At 38.1% G+C, this 25,577-nt stretch overlaps 1 protein-coding gene across 5 annotated transcripts in view; it reads right to left on the bottom strand.

Moving 5' to 3' along the window:
• Positions 1-2,538: 2,538 nt before the first annotated feature.
• The window catches only part of PELI1 (pellino E3 ubiquitin protein ligase 1), a 61,264-nt gene continuing 38,225 nt past the window's right edge, over positions 2,539-25,577 (bottom strand). The window contains exons 1-7 of one of the 5 annotated variants that reach the window (XM_063617905.1): positions 22,548-22,652; positions 18,199-18,338; positions 14,656-14,785; positions 10,349-10,450; positions 6,078-6,275; positions 5,794-5,982; positions 2,539-4,945 (exon numbers count right to left, since the gene is read on the bottom strand). In XM_063617905.1, coding sequence (XP_063473975.1) covers positions 4,379-4,945; positions 5,794-5,982; positions 6,078-6,275; positions 10,349-10,450; positions 14,656-14,785; positions 18,199-18,269 — 1,257 coding nt within the window. In that variant the 5' untranslated portion in view covers positions 18,270-18,338; positions 22,548-22,652 and the 3' untranslated portion in view covers positions 2,539-4,378. Of the gene's footprint in view, positions 4,946-5,793; positions 5,983-6,077; positions 6,276-10,348; positions 10,451-14,383; positions 14,541-14,655; positions 14,786-18,198; positions 18,339-22,547; positions 22,653-25,577 lie in introns of those variants that run through there. The other 4 variants (XM_055242927.2, XM_055242930.2, XM_055242929.2 and 1 more) reach the window with 4 other exon arrangements.

The raw sequence follows: 25,577 nt of genomic DNA, 5'->3' as shown, positions 1-25,577 counted from the left end.
CATTGCCACTTGGCATCACACGCCTCTTGGCTATTGTAGAAACATCCCAGACATGCTTCTATTTCAGGCCCTTGCAAAGGCCTTGTAGAGCTCTCTGCCTAAATGCCCTTCTAAGTGGCCACTCCCTTCTCTCTTCAGCTCTTTTAGAGCTTTATTCAAATACCACCTTCCCAGTGGGGCTTTCCCTGGCCTTCCTGTTTGATATTGCAAACACTTCTCCTGCCCCAGCATATGACATTTTGCATCTGCATCTCCTCTTTCTACTTTATGTGCCCCCTCAGCACAGTTCACTCTCTATCATATTGTATATTTATTTTTTCTTGCTCCTTTCTATCTTGTCCAGTAGAATACAAATACGATGAAGGCAGGGCTTTATTTTATTTTTTTTCCTGCTGTATCACCCCGTTTAGGACAGGGCTTGGTGCACAGTGGGTATATAAAAATCTGTTTTAAGAAAGCAGAGGCCAGGCGTGGTGGCTCACGCTTGTAATTCCAGCACTTTAGGAGGCCAAGGTGGGTGGATCACTTGGGTCCAGGAGTTTGAGACCAGCCTGGCCAACATGGCAAAACCCCGTCTCTACTAAAAATACAAAAATTAGCCAGGTGTGGTGGTGGGCACCTGTAACCCTAGCTACTTGGGGAGGCTGAGGCAGGGAGAATTGCTTGAAGCCGGGAGGCAGAGGTTGCAGTGAGCTGAGATCACACCACTGCACTCCAGCCTGGGCGACAGAACAAAACTCTGTCTCAAAAAAAAAAAAAAAAAAAAAAGTAGATAAAATTTGAGGACAAAACATTAAAGAATACTTATATAAGAGTAATTCTGAAAGTGGGGGTGACAGACAGAATAACAGAGTTCAGTGATGTAGAGTTTTGCTGTTCTGATTTGCTATAGGGCAGTGCTTAGAGAAAACAGAGAAGGGAATGGAACATAGGTTTATTAACCAGTGGTCTCTAAAGTGCGGTAGCACAGCAGGGTGTGGTGGCTCAACACTTGTAATCCCAGCACTTTGGGAGGCTGAGGCAGGAGGATTGCTTGAGAGCAGGAGTTTGAGACCAGCCTGGGAAATCTAGTGAGACGGCATCTCTACTGAAAATGAAAAAAATTAGCCAGGAATGGTGGTGTGTATCTGTAGTCCCAGCTACTCAGGAGGTAGAGGTGGAAGAATTGCTTGAGCCTGGGAGGTTGAGGCTGTGGTGAGCTGTGATTGCACCACTGCAGTCCAGCCTGGGCAACAGAGCAAGACCCTGTCTTAAACAAAAAAAAACTGGTAGCACAAGATGATCCATTGCAACGAAGGGCCAAAGTGTTAAGAGTTATGTTGAGTTTATAACCTTAGAGACATAAGAAGTGGACTTTCACCAGTGCCCTCAGTCTGGGTCAGATGGGAAGAGTGAAGTGGGACACTCAAATGTTAGAAGTAATTAATCCTAGCACTTTAGGAGGCCAAGGTGGATGGATCACGAGGTCAGGAGATCGAGATCATCCTGACCAACATGGTGAAACCCCATCTCTACTAAAAATACAAAAATTAGCTGGGCATGGTGGCGGGTGCTTGTAATCCCAGCTACTTGGGAGGCTGAGGCAGGAGAATGGCATGAACCCGGAAGGTGGAGCTTGCAGTGAGCCGAGATTGTGCCACTGCACTCCAGCCTGGCAACAGTGAGACTCTGCCTCAAAAAAAAAAAAAAGAAGTAATTACATACTTACATTATTATTTATTCCTACCCTGCTTTACATGTACTTGAAGACTTTTACATGAGGGAAGTAAGCAAAGGTTGCAAGAGGATAACCTAGTAAAAGAACTCTGATGTCTGAATGGCTGCCCTTCATGTCTTGCTTCATTACCCTAACATTTTAGATAAAGGGAAATTTAATTCCTTGAACAAATTAAGTAGCATTTAAATATAATGATTACTTTGATAAATAAAATAAATAAAAATAAGCCATAAAGATTATCTTTCTTGAGAATGCATTTAGGAGACCTAAATACAACTTTTTCTCCTCCTTAACCAGAATACTGACATTCCCTTAATACAACTGAGTAAGTAAAAGTGTTCTAGTAGCCATGGCAAAATAACAGTTCTGCTTGAACAGCAAACACCCAACTGATCATTTAAATTGCCTGAATTTTTAAAACTTGAATTTGATAGAAAATGAGCCAGGTTTTTCCCTGTTAGAAGAAATTGTTTTTACCTGTTAGAAGAAAATGCAGGCAACTTTGGGAAGGGCGTGAAACTTTTATGGTTACAAAGCCACTATTTAAATAGTCTAACATGCAACTTACAGGTGCCAACTCCCTAGCAAGGCTTAACTTAGAAAAGGCCTCAATTATTCAACCACTAACAAAAAGTTCCTTTATTAATAAGAGATGCTTTTCAAAAAGAACCAGAGACTTTAAAGTGTTACATTAAATGCAAACTTTTCATCTATTTCAAATGAGTATTTTTGGAGTGTGGAATAGAGTTGTCCACAGTTTTCACTTCTGGTTTCTCATTCTCGATTATGCAAAAATGAACCCACAGAGACAAATTCAAATATCTATTTTGAAAAGTATTTACTTAGTTTAAATAAATTAATTGCAAATAAAAATTAAGCTACAATATATAGCCTGAATAGAAATGACTAGAACAAATACAACACAGGACTTGCTTTCTTGCATTAGTCACAAAGCATGTGACAATCTAGAAAACTTCAAAATCAATTATATTTCTTTGAAAAAAGGGGTAACAGCAGTTACTGATACATCACAACTAATAAACTTATAATGCAAGTTTCCTGACATGCATTTCCTGAGTGAACCCAAATGATCATTTTTTAAAACAATGAAGTTTTGACAGTTGAAGTAAAATAAAATAGTTCATGGCTTCTAAGCAACAAGTTTTGTTTTTTAAAAACAAAAAGAAAATTCGGAACAGTTTTGTAATAGGATAAATTAAAGCTCTGCTACCACACATAAAACTTTGCTACAGTCAATTAAGTATTATACAACTTTTCAAACTAAAGGAAAACAAATCAAAATATTAAAAGAAGATACTGTCTAATCTAGAAGTGTACTGGTCTCTACAAGTGTCAAAGATTTGATGTAGTGCAACTGTCTATACTTGTGGTGCCTTTGAAAAAAGGGGGGGAAGGAGGGGAGAGAAGAAACTTGTTCTTGCTTCTGGAAGCAAAAGACATATTGGAATTAGAGAATAAACAGACCATGCAGTGCGTCACTCCACGCTGTAGTCATTGGTGCTCATCTGCCAACCAAACATTTGCAAGTCTCACTGTGGCAATCTCCTTAGGATGCAAACCCAGAGTTAAGGCTGGTCTGATAAAAACGGGGGCACTATTGTCATTCAACCCTTTAGATCTCTAGATTTCCTAATGCCTGAATAAGGCCAAATACAGAATAATTAATTAAGCATTTCTTTTTCCAAAAGCAAATCAAGTCACTCTCCTTTCTTGCTAATTTATACTTTTTCTTATGGGAATGATTTTTGTCTAGAAACAGTGAACAGATGAACCACAGTTTATATCCAAAAAATAAACTTGCCAAATGCTGCTGATACTAAAAACAGATTAGTTATCATGGGAGAAAAATAGATAATCTAGATTAAATTGCATATTCAAAGGAGCATATAAAATGTTTCTTAGCATTAAGTTTTTGTTATAGTACTATGCTCGAGAGAAACATTAAGAAAAAATCTTTCCTGATTATCTTCAATGTGGTTAAAAACAAACACCTTTCACACAATGGTAATTAATATGAATTTGGTCTTACAAATTACAAAGTAGTCTAATTTACCAAATTCCATATTTAGATTGGGGTGGGAGAGAGGCTCTCTTGTCCTTCTTCCTAACTTTGCAAATTCTTGAGCTAGGTTGCTCACTAAGCTACCATTCACACCAAGGGTGTGACACCATCGTTACCATGCTACTCTATCAAGAACATTCTAAGGTATTTTCTATAATAAAGATAAATAGAAAAAAGTTAATATACACGTCGCTATATTTTACAATGTTTGCAACAAACTGTAAACTAACATAGTTTGAACCAACAGTACCCTCAGTTATACAAAACAATTTCAGCACTGAGGATGGGTGATTCAAAAACACTAAAAGGAAGGCATCAAATTAGACTATGTCTTTTTCTCCTCAAAATATATTTTCAAAACTCAGAATTCAGAAGACTGATACTTTCAGAAATTCCTTTGCTTGAGTTTCCCAGATTTTTGCTCAGAAATTGCTACTATTTATTATAAATGTTTTAAAAAATTCTTCATCTTAATGCAAATGACCAGAGCAGAAAAACTGTGACGTGGACAACAGGTTCGAAAACCCAACTCACTTAGCTTATAAATTTATAATGTAGTCCTGCAGGACAATGGTCTGTTAGTCTAGAGGTCCTTGAAAAATAAGTCTGATGTAGCCTTGTTCACCAGCCAACTGATGTGCACAAAAGGGACAGGCTGCATGAAAAGTATGAGTACCATGAGGAAGCGGGATCTGGGACCAATAGGCAGTTGTCTTTTCTGAACATACATGCCCACACGGGCTAAACGCATGGGTTGGAGGGCCGGCGTCCACATAAAATCCAGCTTCACATCCAAGCCACAGAGGAACATAGGGACCGACAGACCTACACATAGGACATTCACGATCTTTTCCATCACGTTCTTCTTTGTTTCCCCAGTTATGGTAGCCGTGTACATGGCCGCAGTTTAGATATACCCATGGTTGTTTTTCATCTACAACATCTTTCCTCTTCATACTAGGAAATGCTAGTGTGTTGAACCCTACAGGGCACTGAGGTCGTGCTGCATTGATTTCCTGTCTTAAAGCTTCTAAATGCTTCACGGTAGGAGTGTGGGAAAGGCCTTCTGCAGTACGCCATAGCAATGTTGCACCACAGAGGTCAATTAACGAGCCATCTTGTAACTGATTGGTTTCAATTTCCACCTAGAGGAGACAAGAGTTGAAAAACATATTTACCACTCTGTTTTGGATTTTTACATAAGTGTTTTGGTTTTAAGTACTCCTTACTCAAGAAATGAGATTTCCTAGGATTTTCACTAAATATTCAAGAAACTGACAGTAGTTATGAAAAACGTTAAGTTTGAAAATCAAGGATAAAATATCAAACATTAACACATTTCTTTTTAGCCTTATGGTAAAGACAACTTATGATTAAAACATCTGGCTAATCAATAAGTCTAATATTTTTAATGAGGTAAATATGGTCAAAGATCTACAGATGGCAACAGAAAAGATCAGAGAGAGTGCTGTTTAGTTTAAGAAAGCTTAGGTTTTAAAATATATTAACATGATATGACAGAAGAATGAACTTCTAGAGTTCACTAAAATGCTCTTGTTGCCCAGGCTGGAGTGCAATGGCGCGATCTCGGCTCACTGCAACCTCTGCCTCCCAGGTTCAAGCTATTCTCCTGCCTCAGCCTCCCGAGTAGCTGGGATTACAGGCATGCGCCACCATGCCTGGGTTATTTTGCATTTTTAGTAGAGACAGGGTTTCTCCATGTGGGTCAGGCTGGTCTCAAACTCCTGACCTCAGGTGATCCATCTGCCTTGGCATCCCAAAATGCTGGGATTACAGGTGTGGGCCACCACGCCAGCTACTAAATGAAATATTAAGATACTGTCCTCTAGTATAGAATTTGGTAGTCAGTGTTTGATAGTATTCTGTGTTGGCAATAGATTTAAGAGTTTTCTGGAATGTATGTAATGCATTCAGTTCAACTCATCCTATGTGTTTACTGTAGCTAATTAAGAAAATACCATTCAGTATTTACCATTTTTCCTCTCTGCTGAGCTGATCTGGTTTCACGTAGGCTAAATACATTTCCACACACCGATATTTCTCTCCATATTCCAGGCTTGGAGTCTTCTGTGAACCCATTGCGTGGATGCATCACAAGAACACCATTAGTGGTCAAGCCATCCATCTGCCCATCTGATGTCTTCCATTTGGCAGCCTTCTCCTAGTAGAAATAATAGTAGTGAGCTTCCAATTACTTGTAATTTGGAATGAAAGCTAGTATAAAAGAAAGCATCATTTAGAAAAAAAGCTTATTACCCCAAGAAAGATGTTTTTTGATGAGTCAAATCCTGCGGCATAAATCCGTGCTGTAAAGGGAGGATTCCGTTCACATATGATTCTGCAGGCAAATCTTGATATAGTACTTTGTACTGACTGTGTATCAGAATTACTTTGACTTCCAGGAACTGTGTCAGTTACTACAAAATCAATGGGGCTTTCAGTCGACCGGCCAATCTGAGGGAAAAAAAAATATCTATAAACCCATTCAAAGAACACAGTGAAAAATCCACAAGAAGGGCACAATAAGGAGAAAACATTAGGCCTCTGAAATTTCTAAAGTTGAAGTTTACCATACTTAACGTTGGGGGCATCTATACTCTTGAAAACTAATGAGTCAGACTATCTCTGATGAAGTAATCACTTAGAGCATGGAATTAAATGAGAACTTACAACAATATACGAAACCCTTAGGGAATGAAGAGTTCAAGAATGGCTGAGATTTCTAGATGGCTACAGATTTTAATTTTAACCCTTTTGGATGGAAATATGTGTATCATGTAGGTTTTTTGTCTTCAGAGATATTTAAAGAGATATTCTACCTTATTTAACAGAATATAGTGAACATACATAAGTAAATCTTTTAGGATGACTGCAGAACATTACACTATAAATACCACTTACATTAAGCTGAAATGCAGTGATGTCTTCAGGTGCTATAAGAGGTGTACAAGACTGCTGGTGCTTATGTCAAGGGCTTACATAGCCTTGCTTTGAGGTCTTATGTATACTTCATATATTTTCTTGTTTCTTTTCTGTCAGGTTGTCAGCTATCATCACTCCTTGTTTTTGGTCATGCTTGTCTCCAGCAACAAGCCCCTCTTTTAACTGGCTACTCTTACTCTGTTATGGGTTGAGAAATCAAATAACCTACTTCAGAGAAAAGTATTTCAAAAGGTTCTGGTGAGAGCCTAAGGGATTCTCTAGGGAGAATAGAAAAGGAATTTCACTGCATCAACTTTGTGGCATTTATTTTATATATATACTCTTCTTGGTTCTTAGGGATATTTCAGAGAGACAAGGTTCCTAGATAAGAGTTCTGGATGGGTGAGGTGTCAGAGATTAAAAATATCTTCAGAGGTACTAGCTAGTAAATAAGTTAATTTCATTTTGAAAGTTGAAAAGAAAAAAGGAAATCAATGGGGAGATGACAAAAGTGACAAGTGTCACAGGGCTTCAAAGCAAATATTTGGAAATTATCAGTTCATGAATGTATTTGTTATAAAGTAGTACCATAAAATTGAAGAACGTGGGTACTGAGAAAAAATATTGACCCTCTACAAAGATAAAGGCTCTTAAAAGTCATTCTTTACATATTTTAGCCTCAAGTTCCTCATATCAGAACACTTTCAAATAAACCTCTGTAGTGTTTCTGTCCAATCGTCAAGTATAAGGTCTTTTTATTTAGATTGGATAGTTTTAGAGGGAAACTAGTTAACAAATATACGATTGGATATTCCTTTTCTTTATTCTTAAAAATAAAGATATCTTAAATGGGCTCAGATCTTTGAAACTAAAAATATTTCCCCAAATAAAAAGGCTCTTTAAAAGCTAAAAGATACAGGCCAAGGATTGAACTAATATTCAGAATCAACAGAAGTAGCACTTAATTGGAAAGAGACTGTTCCAGAGAGCTGACATTTCAACTGGGTCTTGGAAGAGAATATTTAAGACACCAAAGCAATATTTGTAATGACAATGAGAAGGAAGAAACTTAAGTATCTATAAAGAGAAAAAAACCACCACGAACGTGATCAGATGCCAAAATATGATTTTTTTTTTTTTTTTTTTTTGAGACGGAGTCTCACTCTGTCTCCCGGGCTGGAGTGCAGTGGCACGATCTCGGCTCACTGCAAGCTCCGCCTCCTGGGTTCACGCCATTCTCCTGCCTCAGCCTCTCCGAGTAGCTGGGACTGCAGGCGCCCGCCACCACGCCCGGCTAATTTTTTGTATTTTTAGTAGAGACGGGGTTTCACCGTGGTCTCCATCTCCTGACCTCGTGATCCGCCCACCTCGGCCTCCCAAAGTGCTGGGATTACAAGCGTGAGCCATCGCGCCCGGCAAATATGATTGTTAATAATTCTTCCCCTGCTATTATTAGCATTAAAAATACAGCTCTTTTGTTACTCTCCCTTACCCTCCTGAGAAAACTCAATGGTTCCTTATAGCTTATCCAAAATTTGTAGTTTATTATTTCTGATAATAGTTAGAAACTGACTCAAGATTTGCCTCCCATCTACCAATCCAGCCGAATCTTCCTGCTATTTGTGTATACTAGCTACAATAGCTTATTCGTCAATCTTTTACCACACTGTGTACTACTTCTTCGCCATCTCTTTTGCTAGAATGCTTTTCTACTGGTTGCTGGCAAAAATCCTACTTTACCTGATAAAAAGATCTACATGAAAAGGCACCAGTGTAAAGTCTTTTCTCCATCCTTCTTCAACACAATCAATGTGCTTAAGATTTAGAGGGTCAGTACAGCACCTAGGCATGTAATCAGCTTGTAATGTCTCCCTTATGTACTTCATAGTGACAAACAATGCATAGAGTTGGAGTTGGAATATCTGATGACTTGAACAAATGTTCTTGTTCAGTTTACAGGGTAGACAATCCTAGAATGTTTCCAATACAATTCCTCAAAGACTGGCTAGTTTATCAAGGTAGTTTCTGATACATCACAGTCTTTTTGATGCAGAAATGTTTGGATTTTCCTAAGGTATAATACCTGTACACAGGGCATAATCAGTTTATGATATTGGGAAAAATTCTCTACTTTATGAAAAAGACAAAACCCAAACTATTAAAACTTATTTAAGGGCCTTCATTAGATGGTGAAGACATTGTTTCAGAATTCAGGATGCCTGGTTTAATTTCAGTTTTGCCCCCAAGTAACTCTATCATCTTTAACTCACAAGACTTCAGTTAACTTCATCTACAAAAGATACGCGGTAAACAAATAAATATAAGGTACTTTCTGAAGCTAAAATTCTAGCCTGTGACTAAATATCCTGGAGATACACAGACACACACACACACACACACACACACACACACATATTTATCTATATTTTATTAAAGAGATGAAGTCTCACTATGTTGCCCATGCTGGCCTCATGCTATCCTTCCACCTCAGCCCCCTGAGTAACTGAGACTACAGGCCTAGCAGCATCTTGATTTTAAAAAAAGCTAAGCTCATTCATTTTCACTGCCTGTCAGTGAAACAAAATGTGAAAAATCATCCTAAAGCTTTGTGTTAGGTTTTTCTTGGATCTAAACATTAATCTTCATTAAAGATGTTATTTATTTTTGGTAAAAGCGAGGAAAACATAATAAATGCCCACATTCTAATATTAACTAGAGAAAAGAAATTCAGTATCTCATCTCATTAAAAGCGTTAGGCAGAGGGAGTGACTTCAAAGAAATATTTCACTATTGACTGAAATTAAATATATTTCTAGGCCTTTTCACTTTTATTTGCCTTGTAAAATAAAGATAAATGGAAAAGTCAATGTGACAATAATTATAAAAGCAACATTATCCGGCAATTTATGTTCTACTTAAGTTTGTTTTTAAAAAGCCTAAGCTTCGGAGAGCTCAATATTAAGGGAGAAGATCAAGGATTCTATTTACATCTTTGGAATTGACTGTCCTAAAATCTATCAGTTTATAAAAATATCAGCACTGGATTGGTACAAGAAGAGAAAAATACTTTTATTGCATGAGTAGCATTGACCAAATACGTGCTGAGAAAAAGGTTTGATTTCACATAGATAATACAAATAGTTAGCAAGTGCCTGGATTGTTTATTGCCTAGAGAGGAAGGTGGGAGGTAGTGGTAGAAGAAGTCATAAATGTGTGCAGAATATTTATTGTTTTCTTTTTTGGATAATAGCTACTATTCACTAAGTGTTTTTACTAAGTGCCTGGCACAGCGCTGAGTACTCTACATGTACTAGATCATTTAAGCCTCTTAACAGTCATAGGGGAGAGTCTATTATCTGCACTTTACAGAGGAGGAAACTCAGGCATATAATGGCTATGTAATATTTACCAGTAATTCTTATTCTGGAGCCCATCTCAACCATGCTAGACTGACTTCTATTTATAAGGGTTAGCAATCAATCTATATTTTAATAAAATACAATATAAAAATCTGATAATCCTTTATCTGACCTCAGCAAAAGTCACCAACAATAGATTTTTAACTTTTTTGTTTTTAAGAAAAAAATTTTTAGATGTTAAAATACCTGAAACATATCGGTGTTGCTGTCATGAGTATATTCAACCACCACAGTCTGGGCCCGAGATAAAGTATATGATATGCTATGCTGGTCCTTGTTGCTTATTGCCTAAGAATGAAAAAGTTAATAGCAAAAATTAGTAGGCAGGTCAATCCAATCAGATAATCTTTTTATTAAAAAAAGGGAAAACTATTTATCAAATACATGACATATTTATACATTTTCCCCCTGAAATTTAGAGAGGTTAATAACTCCTGTCAGTTGTGACAGTAGTTTCTCGGGTTGAATGGGGTACCGAAGAATATTTAGAAGCAGTTACAGAGTAAAAACATAATTTTCTTTCTGTTTTTTTTTTTTAAAGACGGAGTCTTGCTCTGTCGCCTAGGCTGGAGTGCAATCTCTGTTCACTGCAACCTCCACCTCCCAGGTTCAAGTGATTCTCCTGCCTCAGCCTCCCAAGCAGCTGGGACTACAGGTGCACGCTGCCACGCCTGGCTAATTTTTTTTGTATTTTTAGTAGAGATGGCATTTCACCATGTTGCCCAGGCTGGTCTTGAACTCCTGAGCTAAGGCAATCTGCCTGCCTCAGCCTCCTAAAGTGCTAGGATTACAGGCGTGAGCCACCGCGCCCGGCCCATAATTTTCTTTTATCAAACTACTAGACTCCCTTATTAAGTATTTTAAATGATAAAATAATCAAAACCAAATCCCACATAGAAAACAACAGTACTGCTCTGATAAGAAGAAAATGCAAAATCTTGCAAAATAAGAGGAATCTTATTTTTGAAGTCATTCAGAGAGCTATAAAGTTCACTCAAGCCAAATTAACTGGTTTTCTAACCATTTTGTGACTCTACAGATGACAAATGCTTGCCATATGCTGGGTGAGATACAGAAAAATGCATTTGGGATTTGGTCCCAGGAGATAAAAGAAAAAAATAAAAAACAAAAGAAAGATTCATAGAATGATTAAACATTACCAAAGGAAAGGGATGTAATGCTTATAACGGTACTTCTGATTTATCTCAAACTAAAAACATCGCTAAAAAGAACTTTTCAGTTTTGTTTTCAAGTGTTTTCTATGTATATGAGTTGAAGATAATATCAAAGGAGGGGAAAAATCTAGTCATCACACAAAGGAAGTAGAAATGGGCTGCATAAAAATAAAACAGACACAAAGACAGAAGAGAATAATTACAAACAGCAAAGAAGCTAAATGAAAAAATCCTTCTTAATTAGAAGTTTGGCATCATAAGCTTTTACTTGGTTTCAATTTGCAACTAATCTGTAATAGATAAAGCCTTAAAACGACAGCTTTAAGACTGTCAAATTTCCAAATATACAAAGAGAATACAGAAATACCCTATTTCCAAATATAGAAAGAGACTATACTAACGACTCAGCTTTATCAAAGCTTAATATTGCCACTTTTGCTTCTGATTTTTTTTTTTTTTTTGAGACAGAGTCTTGCTCTGTCACCTAGGTTGGAGTGCAGTGGCACTATCTTGGCTCGCTGTAACCTCCGCCTCCCACGTTCAAGTGATTCTCCTGCCTCAGCCTCCTGAGTAGCTGGGATTACAGGTGCATGCCACCACACCCAGCTAATTTTTGTATTTTCAGTAGAGACGGGGTTTTGCCATGTTGGCCAGGCTAGTCTCGAACTCCTGACCTCGTGATCCGCCCACCTCGGCCTCCCAAAGTGCTGGGATTACAGGTGTGAGCCATTGTGCCTGGCCTGCTTCTGATTTTTTTAAGGAATTAAACTACAGATACAATTGAGGCTGCCTACATGTCTCTCACAGTTCCCTTTTCTCCACAGAGGTATTCAACCTCAAGAATGCAGTGTAGATCATTTACATGCATGTTTTACATATTTCTTTCTATACATTTAGGTATTCATAAATACTATATAATTGTTTTACAGGTTTTAAACATATATATACACACACATATATATACACACACACACACACACACACATATAAATGTTTTAAGAGACCAGGTTTCACTATGTTGCAGAGGCTGAAGTACAGTGGCTATTTACAGGCAGGAAAATGGCACACTACAGCCTTAAACTCCTGTGCTCAAGTGATCTTCCTGCCTCTGCCTCCCAAGGAGCTGGGACTAACAGACATGTGCCACTGTGCCCTGTTAAACAGCTGACTTTTCAATGAAATAATTACTCAGTATTTTGAAAATTAATTCTTAGTGGCTAAAGAGATTTTAAAACATTGGTTTTTATGTGCTTTGAAATTGTAATCTTTGTTTGTTAGTTATTAAATCTACTCTAAGACTGAGAATAAAAACTATGTCAAGTTACGTTTGAGTCTCACTGGACTAGAACGCAGGGTTTTAACTACTCATCCCAGATGACTGCCAGACTAAACGCTTAATTTTCATCATGACCTCACAAATACATTCCTCCAAAATTTAAAGAGGAAGAGTCAATCTTTTTTTTTTTTTTAATTGAGACAGGGTCTCACTCTGTCACTCAGGCTGCAGTACAGTGGCATGATCTCAGCTCACTGCAGCCTCTGCCTCCCGGGCTCAAGTGATCCTCCCGCTTCAGACTGCCAAGTAGCTGGGACCTCAGGGCATGCCACCATGCTTGGCTAATTTTTTGTATTTTTGGTGGAGATGGAGTTTCACTATGTTGCCCAGGCTGGTCTCGAACTCCTGAGCTCAAGTGATCCGCCCACCTTGGCCTCTCAAGTGCTGGGATTATAGGTGTGAGCTACTGCATCCAGCCAAAAGTCAATCTGTGATCCCTAAGATTCTTACTGCCTAGTAAAGATGAAAGATGAAAAAGAGATAACAATGAAAACATGATGGCATGGCAGAGTAAAATAGGAAGAAAAGTACAGAATATGGTATTACAGAGGCAGGGATTAGAAATATTTTCCCTGATAGTGGTTTTCAACCAGAGGTAGTATTAGCAGTCTAAGGGGCATGTGAAAATATTTTGTGCATTTTTTGGCTGTTACAAGGATTTGCAGGCTCAAATGGCATTTTGTGGGTGAAGGACCCATAAATGTCCTGTAGTATGTGGGAAAGTCCTGAACAATGAAAAAGTGGCACACCCAAAATGTCAAGAGCACTCCTGGGGGAGATACTGTAAGAAGCTCCTCAGATTCAATCAATCTGAGGTTTACTTCCACCACCTGCTTAGTATATTCCTTCTCGCCAAAGGAGCAAAAAGAAACTGTCCCTTTTCTGCACTAACTGGCTCCCAAATAGTAACAGAGGAGTCCTAGTCAAGGCCTAAGGATTCTTTCACAAATCAAACTGGATATAAAACAAAGCTGAAAAGCCAATTACCTTCAGACACTGAAGCTGCGACCTAAAACCACATCATATGCCAAGTTTTCTGTCTCTTGTTTATCTAACTTACAAAGATATGCTTCAGATGGTATAATATTAATGTACATCCTAGGGCTACTTAGCTAAAGATACAGGTACTTCCAGGAGTCAAAGAACTCTAATTTTTCTTATTTGCTCATTACAATATCAAATTCTTTATAACACAAAGTCAGTGTTATAAAATTGGAGGCAGACGAATTCACAGAAAATATAAAGATGTGAAATTCCCCCTCCTTGTCTGTCACTCTAGGAAAAGCCCAAGTATCCTGAAATGGTGGTCCAGCTTCTGGAAATTTTCTTAGATGAAAAGGGGGCTAGAAGCATGAAATAGGCTAGGGGGTTGAGAAGTTATATTGTAGATGCAATTGGATATTGCCTTCATAGCTTTGATTCAACTTTATAATTATTGAGGTCTACTTTGTACAAGGTACTATGCTAAAATACATGAAGTTATAAACCAAAAATGCATACAACCAATACACAGAATCTTAAGTAAAGACCCTTAGTTTAAAAATTACCTCATCCAAACATGCTTCTAATACCTGAATACACATATTATACATCACATTTTTCAACCCGCCGAGGGAGACCCCTCTAGTAACACAGTGGGAACTTCCCACTCCTCAGGGCAGACAGCTGCATAATTCTAAGTACTAGATAAAGCCCTGTCCCCCATCCCACCTCTTTTAATAAGGAAAGAGAATGTTTCCTTCTAATTTCCACCCACTGATCCTGGTTTGTCATTTTTTTTTTTAAAGTCCAATTCCCCTTCCATATGGCAGCTCTTCAAATACCATGTCTCCAAAGTCTCTTCTCCAATCCAAACAAAAGGCAATTTCTGAAATAGAAATGTGAGGGGAATGCTAGAGAATATAAACAACACATAAAAGTCTTTCAATTTTTCCAAGTTAATTTATGTAGCTTTTTTTTTTTTTTTTTTTTTTTTTTTTTACCTTTGCAGCCTGAGGAGTACAAGCAATATGCACAGTGCTGGGCTTCACCCCATTTGCCTTAGGTCTTTTAAACAAAGCAAACCTACTTTTCCTCCTTCCTCTATCGCCATTTGGGAGAGACCCATTATACCTGATGGGGGAAAAAAAGTATAGGTGATCTCTTGCAAGAACTGCACAATTATAAAACAAATGTTTGACTTTGCCTTGCAGAATCAATTCCCAACTAATTATCTATTAACACATTATAATTATTTAAAATTCCTTTGAGCAACTGTTGATCTCCATACCAGGTGCCAGTGTGTGAAACAAAATGAGATTCTTTTTCTGGCTTCATTCCAAGTCACAGAGAACCTTTTGGATTATATACAGATTCGAGTTATCTCTATTTTTTTCCTTCCCTCTTTTATGGAACATAATTAAGAGCAGATTAATGGCATGTCTGACTCCTTATGACTCATTCTGTTTTTTTAAGGTGAATAGTTTGCATGTGCTAATACAACCTTTAAAAAGTACAGTATGTATTTTTTAAAACACAATCTCCTTTAATTGTGAACCAAACACTTTAAATAGCTGAAATTTTGAAATAAGGAATTTTTAGATTTGTTAAGTCTTAGCTACCTGAATGTACAAATGCACTCTCATTATGTTAGCAGAACCTGTCCAACAGACATGTTTGCTAAGTAGTAAACATACTTTTGTTGTTCAGATCTTACGACCATTTCTCCATAACACGTACACACACACACACACACACACACACAAACACACACACACACATACATCCTAAAGGTAAGCAAGTACTAAACCAATGGAAAAAAGTTAAAAACAAAATAAAAATATTTGGGTGTTTACTATGTACCAGGCACTATTGAATGCTATCCCATACACACCACCTCACTAAATCTACCCTTGCAAAAATTCTACCAGATTGAAATCACTGTCCCCATTTTTATACATTAGGAAACAGACTCAGAAGAATTATATTCTGAAGTGACACTGGCAAAGCCAGAATTTGAATTTAAGTATGTTTGTCATGTGGTTATGTCATTCTTTACTGCCTCACTGAGCCATGAGCAGTAGCTTAATAATAATCTTTCCTCATTCACTGTCCACCTCCTCTGCCCCCGCCCCCTGACAAATCTTGCGTTTGATGATCTACCATATGTAGTTGGTCAATCTAGGGGGAAAGGAAGCAGGGAACAGGGACAGTTTTGAGGCTGGAGGAGGAAGTGATTATAAAATGGCCTGTAATTGTGGCTGGCAAGGAAGAATGTTTTAAAACTGAGAAGAGAGTTTACTCAGTGACTGCCATATGTAGAAACTACATTGACCCTTTATAAAAAATAAGACACTTTGTATTGGAGAAAGCCCTTGGTAATGTTGCTAGCTTGCTGTAAGTCCAAAGTACAGCCCCTTAGCTAATAATTATTTTAGCTATTCTAGGCTTTGTGTTGCCACCAGACCCTCTGTCGATTCCTCACTGCCCCTTCACTACTGTCCTCTGAGTTGCATGACTCATCCCACTTCTGGATCTCGCTCTTTAGTCCCACACTGCGTTCCTGTAGTTCAAAGCTCTTTTCTAAGTAGCAACAGCATGAAACCTTGTCCAGCTTCACTTCTAGAGGGTTGAGAAGAAAAATTATCTGCATTTTAAGACACCAAGTACCAGACACAGAGACAATCAATGTTGCTAATGATTAACTGAGGAACCTATAGGCTAAGACTGGCAGTTTAAAACCCTAAGCTAAATTTTAAACTATTCTTCAAATGACTCTCAAATTTCCTGCTAGAAGAATTTAATCTGGAAAAGTTTTTGGTAGTTAAGAGTTGTTTGTCATTGATACCATTAAAATCTATGTGATTTGAAGTTCTAATACTGTAGTTACTATGCTAAATTTATGATCTTTTGAAGTTTTGTTTCTGAGAAAAGAATTTTAAGTCTCAAAGGGCCTTAGATGATCTTGTCTGTCATTTTTACAGACAAGGAAACTAAGGCCCAGGATGGTTCAGTGACTTGCCCAAGGTCACACAGCTAGCAGTGCTGGAACAAGCACTGGATTCTAGGATTCCTAACACCAGTCAAGCTCAGTAACTCCATATGATCTCCCCAGTTTCTCTTACTCTCTCATCTGAAACAACGCATTCTCACTTTAACAACCTGACTCTCAAACATACTGCAATATCTAGAGTTGCTTTTGAGGCAAAAGGAGAGAAACAGCAGGGGGAAAATAAAATTAGCAATTTTCTTATTTCTTATTTTTTTCGAGACGGAGTCTTGCTCTGTTGCTCAGGTTGGAGTGCAGTGGTGCTGATCTCGGCTCATTGCAACCTCCTCCTCCCAGGTTCAAGTGATTCTCCTGCCTCAGCCTCCCAAGTAGCTGGGATTATAGACATGCACTACCATGCCCAGCTAATTTTTGTATTTTTAGTGAAGATGGGGTTTCACCATGTTGGCCAGGCTTGTCGCGAACTCCTGAGCTCAGGTGATCCGCCCACCTAGGCCTCCCAAAGTGCTGGGATTACAGGTATAAGCCACTGCACCTGGCCTAAAATGAGCAATTTTCTAGTTTCTGAGATCTCTAGTTAAGAAAGGCTAATACTGTGTCTCCATTTTGATAGTTATGGCAAGTTTAAGTGGAATAAATTGAAATAATTTGGAATAACAGAATCATCTATTCCTCAATCTTCAGATTCTATTTCTGTGAGTTACATGGATGAAATTATGTTAGGAGCTAAGATGTAGCTAGATCCTGGGCTTCAGAGGCATTATGCTGTCACCATACACATATACAACTCCTTTAACCCAAATGTACAGCACAAAGCAATAACTACTGTAGAGGGGCAAAAGAATAAATGAAGACTAACCTACATGAAATGACTTAAAGCAGGGAAGGGAAAGGGAATTTTTGGTAAAGTCAGCTGAGGCAAAACATGGGATAGGGAATGGAATGACTGTGACAGTGGACAAATACATTTTTCATTTCATTTCGGTTTTCTTTTTTTGAGACAGAGTCTCACTCTGTTGCCCAGGCTGGAGTGCAGTGGCGTGATCTCAGCTCACTGCAACCTCTGCCTCCAGGATTCAAGCAATTTTCCTGCCTCAATCTCCCAAGTAACTGGGATTACAGGCATGCGCCACCACGCCCGGCTAATTTTTGTGTTTTTAGTAGAGATGGGGTTTCACCATGTTGGCCAGGCTGGTCTCGAATTCCTGGCCTCAGGTAATCTGCCTGCCTCGGCCTCCCAAAGTGCTGAGATTACAGGCGTGAGCCACCACGCCCGGACTTTCCATTTCATCTTTAAGAAACTTTGCCCTTTCTGTGGGTAAGGGTGAGACAAAGCTTTTGTCATATTTGAGTGCTTTTAAAAGATGGCATGAATATGAGAATTAAAAGAGTTTCTTTATTTGGTAACATTACCTGTAGCTTTAAATTCTTTTTGGAAGCAGGTAAGATATAAATTCCAAAAAAAAGTACTTTTAGCCTAGATGCCAAAGTTAGCATATATTATTAAACTGTGTGTCATCAAATGGAGAAACCTTACCCTAAGACAATGAGTTCACCATATTTTACTGGTGCTTTAGATGGATGATTTTCTTGATCAGGAGAAAACATGAGCTTGGCTGTCTTTCCCAAATCTTTGTTCACTGGTCAAGAGCCTTGGGACACCTTTTGCATTATTTCCTAGAGGGGAAAAGTTTTCATTAATAATGTGAACAATTCGTTTCAGTTTAAATAAAGATGTTATTTTCCAGCAGTCCTCTTGAACACAATATTATGCAAAACATCACATGGTATATACATTTTATGGGACATTTTGCACAATAATGATTATATATTTTATAAAACTGTTTAAAGGAGTCAAAAATGCAAATTTGAAGACTTACACTTATAGAAGCATAGAGCAGATATACTTTTCCCTTTTATTTCTGCTAAGTATAACTAAAGACCCTGGACGTTATATACAAAACATGAGAAGACTGAAAAGTGGAGAGAAGGCAGACTAAGTAAGGGACCTCAGGACCCATGGAATGACATGGTGGTGTAAATTCTCTGGGTTTTCTTTTTGCCTAATATATCCCAGACTTGGAGCTAAAGAAGGCAGCAACCTGGAAATGCCAACTGGCACAGACAAAAAGAGCCACAACAAAAGCTTGCTCTCTCTAGCCAAAGAAACAAGAAAGGGACAGCCTGGCAAGACAGAAAACTTTTGACAGTAACTGCTCCACTCCAGCCAAACCCAGAAAACAGTTTTGCCCCACCACCACCCACACCAACAAAAACTAAGTGAGGAGCCTTGACTTCCAGCTCATAAACTATAGTGAGGAGCTCCAATGCCCTATTGGGGCAATGTCAAAGTAGGCCAACTAGGGAGCCAGGACTTTCACCCTGATGGCTGGGCATGCCCCAACACCTACCTCAGTGGTGTCAGCTAGACTTCCACCCCCACCCAGCAATAGCAAGAAGGATCCTCTTCCTGAAGCATCAGTAGAGGCTGAGTAGGGATCCTTGACTTCTATGTCCACCTGGCAGTAATGAGGCACCCCCTATGACCTTGCCAAAGCAGTGTCAATAAAAGCCAGTGGAAACAGAAGGGTTAGATAATATCCGAGTCTAGGAACACAATATGAAAATATCTAGTTTTAACAGAAAATCACTCATCCTAGCAAGAACAAGATTTAAAACAATGCAAAAGATAGGCTGGGTGCAGTGGTTCACGCCTGTAATCCCAGCACTTTGGAAGGTCGAGGCAGGAGGATCACTTGAGGTTGGGAGTTTGAGACCAGCCTGACCAACATGGAGAAACCTCGTCTCTACTAAAAATACAAAATTAGCCGGGCGTGGTGGCACATGCCTGTAATCCCAGCTACTCAGGAGGCTGAGGCAGGAGAATCACTTGAACCCGGGAGGTGGAGGTTGCAGTGAGCTGAGATCGCGCCACTGCACTCCAGCCTGGGCAACAAGAGCCAAACTCCATCTCAAAACAAAAACAGAAACAAAAACAAAAACAATGCAAAAGATAATCAACAGGTGCCAAAACTTAGATGACAGAATTACCTGACAAAGATCTAAAAGCAGCTATGATAGAACTGAACCGTGGAAATTACTCTATCTGAACAATAGAGAGAAAATAGGAAAAACAAAATGAAACAAAAAACAGAGCCTTATGGACCCGTGAGACTACAGCAAAATCTAACGTGTGTCACTGGACACACGTGTCAAAAAGACAGAAGAAAGAGTAAAGCTGAAAAAGTACTTAAAGAGGCTGGGCGCAGTGGCTCACGCTGGTAATTCCAGCACTTTGGGAGGCTGAGGTGGGCGGATCACTTGAGGTCAGGAGTTCGAGACCAGCCTGGGCAACGTGGTGAAACCCCGTCTCTACTAAAAATACAAAAATTAGCCAGGCGTGGTGGTGTGCCTTGTAGTCCCAGCTACTTGGGAGGCTAAAGCAGGAGTAATCGCTTGAACCCAGGAGGCGGAGGTTGCAGTGAGCCAAAATCACGCCACTGCACTCCAGCCTGGGAGACAGAGTGAGACTCCGTCTCAAGAAAAAAAAAAAAGGAGAAACAAAAAAAAGAAAATATCCTGGAAGCAGAGAGAGAGAGAACACTGCATTTACAGGAGAAAAACAATTAGACTGACAGTGGAGTTCTCATCAGAAACCATAGAACCCAGAAGATAGTGGCATAATATTTTTCAGATGCTGACAAAAATGGAAGGGAAGTCAAGACATTCTCAGATGAGGAAAAATTGAGAGAATTTGTTACCAGCAGACCCACTATAAATAAAGAATGGCTAGAGGAAATCAACTAAACAGAAAATAAATAAATAAATAAAAGAACCTTAAAATATCAGAGAAGATGTAAAAACATGGTAGCAAAAATATGAGTAAATACAATAAACTTTCCTTCTCTTGAATTTTCTAAATTTTGTCTGATGGTGAAAGTGAAAACTATAATACAGTTAGATGTAGTTCCAAATGTGTGTAAAGAAAATAGTTCAGAAAGGCCAAGGTGGGAAGATCACTTGAGGTCAGGAGTGCAAGACCAGCCTGGCCAACATGGTGAAACCCCATCTCCACTAAGAATACAAAAATTAGCAGAGCATGGTGGCGTGTGCCTGCAGTCCCAGCTACTCAGGAGGCTGAGGCAAGAGGATCACTTGAACCTGGAGACAGAGGTTGCAGTGAGCCCAGATCGCACCACTGCACTCCAGCCTGGGTGACAGAGCAAGACTCCATCTCAAAATATATATATGTATATAAATTTGACACAAGTATAACAAAAAATTAACACTTCTCATCAGCCGGAAAAATCACTACAACAAATAATCCCCAAAATATTATCATGTCTATTTCATCCTCAGTTTAATGGGATCAAGTATTTCCTGTATTTATTTCTCTCCCTAGTTCCTGATAGATCTGTTACAAAGGTTTCACAGCAAAACTGCTACTAGCTAGCCCATAAAAGTCTCCTCATTTTATACCTCCACCAACAGGTTTCATGGGAATCTCACGAATGAAAAAGGTCTACTTGTCTTTTTCTACAGTACAGTGAAATACGGCCTGTGCAGTGGCACTTTTGGTGAAAAGGCAACAGGGAATGTATGTAGCCCAATGAATAAGAACATGTCAAAGGAAAAGACAATGAATAAAACAAATCATCCTGACCCCTACTAATCCCTTGGAAGTGACATACACATTTAGACTAGTCATTCACACTAACACACAACTACTATCATCAATAAATTCAAAAAATTATTTTAAAAATGCTTCAAAAATATTTTAAGAAAAACATTTCCATCATTCAAATACACTAAAAACACCTCTCGTCACCCTAGATATATTTGCTTTTGCTGAAGAGATTTTAATTCATTACAGTATTTAAAAGGTTACAGAAACCAATATATTGCTATTTCACCATAATTGTGATACATTTGAGTTGTGAGGCAATCAGATTCCTTATTTAGAAAAAAAAACTTATGCTAAGCTAACTAAAACCTTCAATGTAAAAACTGAAGTTTCAAGAACAATTAAATCAACCAAAGAATAATTTTGGTTCCATATAATAAGATCTTCTGATATACATGAAATCATACTTCAGTGTATAAACACGTATTCATGCCCTCTCATTTCCCCTCTAAGAAGCATTTCATTTTAAAAAGTTATACAGAAGCTTAACTAGAGGCATTAGCTGTGCTTTTTCTGTTTAGACAATTAAGGAACTGACATCAAACATGAAAACAATGCTTTGACACATTTCTGACCAAGAACAAAAATAATTAAAAATTTAAAAACAATTAAATTTAAATTAATTTTAAATTAAATTAAATTTTAATAATGTTGCTTTGTTTTGAATTCCTATTTAGAGTTACTATTTAAAGGATATAATGGTTTTCTATTTATAGTAGCAAAAAATTTCCTTTAAAATAAGCTTATTCATTTAAAGGAGTCAATTTAAATTGTTTTAAATAGAATTAGTAAGTGCACAGATATGGCAAACATCTGAAAGTGTAAATGCCCATATTTGGCTGACATTAGTATATCACATGGCTGGCAAGTATTAGCCTGTATTCCAGTTCTAGCTGTCTTTGAACAAAGCAATCTGTTTCCTCATCTCTGAAAATGATGGGACTAAACTAGAATAAAGGGAATTTGGGAGCTGGAAAAAATATAAGTGACCATCTGGTCCTGACATAAGAATTTACAAGTAACATGCCTAACACTATAGATTTAGTTCTACTGCCTCTATAGCAAAAGGAACAATTTTTTTGCTTAGACAAGAAACTAAAAACCAAGAGTAGAGCTGGCATATACCCTCCATATACTTTCTAGAGCCCTTGGTCATATTAGCCAAGAAAAACCATGTTATTTCCAATCAGACATATTCTTACTCTGCTTAGATCCCTTAGAAGGCCTTATCTGGGGATATTTTATCAGTGACATCAAAGTTTCAATCACAGGAACACATTCAATCTTGGCTTCTACTTCTGTATTTGATAATCTAAAACCCAAAATAAGACACTTTTGTAGTACCAGTTATTTATATACATAAATGACCCAAGATAAAGTTTTTAAAATTTAAAAATGGCATATAATCAATCAATATACAACTGGCATTATTAAACTGCAAATAAAATGTGCTATGACAGCTATTCTTCCTGGAACTTTTTTTTATGTATTCTCTGAAAAAAGATTCATGATCTTCCCAAAGGTTTATACTCTTTAACAAAGCCCAGTACCTAGACAGTGCTTTCCTACTCACTCTCTTTATATATTCTCTCTATATTTTAAAATCTGAGTAAAAGAATTCTTCAAAATGAATTCCTAGGCTGGGCATGGTGGCTTATGCCCGTAATCCCAGCAGTTTGGGAGGCCAAGGTGAGAGGATCATTTGAGGCCAGGAGTTCAAGACCAGCCTGCACAACTCCTGTCTCTACAAAAGAAAAAAAAAAAAAGTAAAAACAGAAAAAATTAGCCAAATGTCATGGCATGCACCTATAGCCCCAGCTACTCAGAAAGCTGAGGTGGGAGGATCACTTGGGCCCAGGAGCTTGAGGCTGCAGTGAGCTCTGTTCCTCCAGCCTCGGTGACGGAGAGAAACTCTGTCTCCAAAAAAAAAAAAAAAAAATTCCTGAAGTCATTTACTTGAGAACTTTAAATGAGCATGTACATAAAAAACATCCAAGTGTCTCAATTACTGGCTCCATTTGTTGGTCTTCAATTAAGTTAGTTTGACCTCATGTATTCAGCCCTATCCCAATGTTATCTAGCACCAAGAACATGAAATAGCACCATTAATTCTACTGAAGACTAGAAGAAATGCTAGAGAAAATCTTCCTAATAAAACTGTCCTCTATTTTATCTATTACTTTGAAACTTTGCTTGATACTCAAAAGCATGTTGCTCTCATTAGCAGGAACTAAACTTCCAGAGTTAAAAAAATTTTTTTTTAAATAAATATATTCTGGAATAGTGTTATTTTCTTTGTGGGCTGGGAGAACATGAAAAGTTACTCATAAAATATATATTTATTAGGAACAGTATTATTAATTTGACTGTTAAATTCTAATCATTTCTTCTTTAAGGGCCAGTGAAATACAATTATTTTCATATCAAATCTTCCTAAAGGAAAGACTTTCTATAATATCTGTCAGTTTCACCTAAAGAAGAAAAACTGAGAAATCAATCTTTGTCTCTCAACATAACAAATGTTTTCTTTCATTATTTACATCACACACAGCCTTTTGCTTACTACCTACTAAACACAAGTACAAAATTCCTGCCCTAAAAAAAAAAGCAAAACAAATACTAAGCAAGGGACAAAACAAATCCTGTGCAGATTGTTTACACAATCTTCTGAGCACTTCTGTTTTAGTGGGCAAGTGGGTAGGCATAATGGGGTACTGAGAAAAAAAGGAAAATGTTTTAAAACATGAAAATGTTATAACATTTCTTTATGATGAAAAACAATGTGGACTGCATATATTATCTCAGATAAAACAGATTTCCATCTATACTAGAGTTTCCTTGTGGCTGATTTCAAAAGGATGACTCAAACAGAAAGAACTGCTTTTGTATGTTTGCGGTGGAACCATTTTATGAAACCAATTCAGCTGATGACTGGAGTTTAATTCATAGCAGTTTCTTGATAAGAGTGAAAATTTAATCACCTTCTTCATTCTTTTGCAACCAGCAGGAGTAACACGCAGCATTTTTAAGTAAAAGGAGAAATAATGGTGTGCAGTAGTAGTTGGAGGTTACTACTTTCTGCCAGTGTCTTTTAGCTTCTCAACACAGCAGTGGAAGAAGTGAAGTCTATGTTCCCCTTCCCAAGATACAGGACACCACCTGTGCAAATTCCCACCCTCCTCTCTTAGAGAAGCCAAAGAGCATGCTGATAGTCTATCACCTACAGGGATAACTTATTTCATCCTGATGGAAAAGGAGTTAACATCTTTCCTAGGGACAGTATTTGTTCCTTTAAACTGGGGCTTCTCAACTTGGGCATTACTGATATTTTGATATTGTGGGGTACTGGCCTGTGCACTGTAGGGGGTTCAGCAGTATCTCTGGCCTTTCTGTTCTACCTAGCTGCCGGTAGAACATTCTAGTTGTGACTTTAAAAATGCCTCAACTTCCTATCTCCCCACTACTCATTCCCCTACGTTGTGAGAACCACTGCTCTAATCCTCAAGACAACATACTTTGTTCTTTGGATGGAAATTTCCCCTTTCTTGGGCATACTTCTTGGCACACAGTAAAGTAACTTAATGTTTGCTTACTAACATTATACTGATACTGATAATAAAAGGTTATTTATACTAAGACTTGTGTTAGTAAAGGCCGTGGCTTTGAAGGTGGGTGTAGTTTCAGTATTTTACTAGAACTGATAAGAGGGGCTGAGAGTGAGAATGAGAATCTTGCCTTGATGGCAATTAATTATTAATGTTTCTGTGGATTTAAAATATTTTAATATTGTGGCTACCTCTCTCAAATGGTTGAAGGAAAGTGACTAGAGCTGGAGTGGCCACGGAAGTAGCTATAAGGCTAGTGCTGGGTAGCCTGCTGTTTAGAGAAAGGCAAATCTTTGGAGGCTAGATAAGTATCTTCTGGACTAAGGGGCCCATATTTAGAAAAATTAAAAGCAGGTTTTGGCAAGCATGGGAAAATTCTTTTAGGTCAACAGACGGTGTCAATTTGAATCAACCTTGGGGTAAGGTCTATCTTGAACTTGCATAGAATGGTAATTAGCCAAATGCTTTCACGTAAAGATTATTTTATTTGACCCCCATAATAGCCCTGTGAATTGGGTAGGAAAGTCTGAACTCTATTTTCCAGATAAGGGAACTGAGTAGGTCAGAAAAGCCCAGTGACTGAAGGCCAAAGAACTCTGGCAGAGCTAGGACTGAGATCCACATGTT

The sequence above is a fragment of the Symphalangus syndactylus genome, chromosome 14 (assembly GCF_028878055.3).
Source record: "Symphalangus syndactylus isolate Jambi chromosome 14, NHGRI_mSymSyn1-v2.1_pri, whole genome shotgun sequence".
Lineage (NCBI taxonomy): Eukaryota > Metazoa > Chordata > Mammalia > Primates > Hylobatidae > Symphalangus > Symphalangus syndactylus.
Note: the sequence above shows the minus strand (reverse complement) of the source record. Positions and strands in the feature narration are given on the sequence as shown.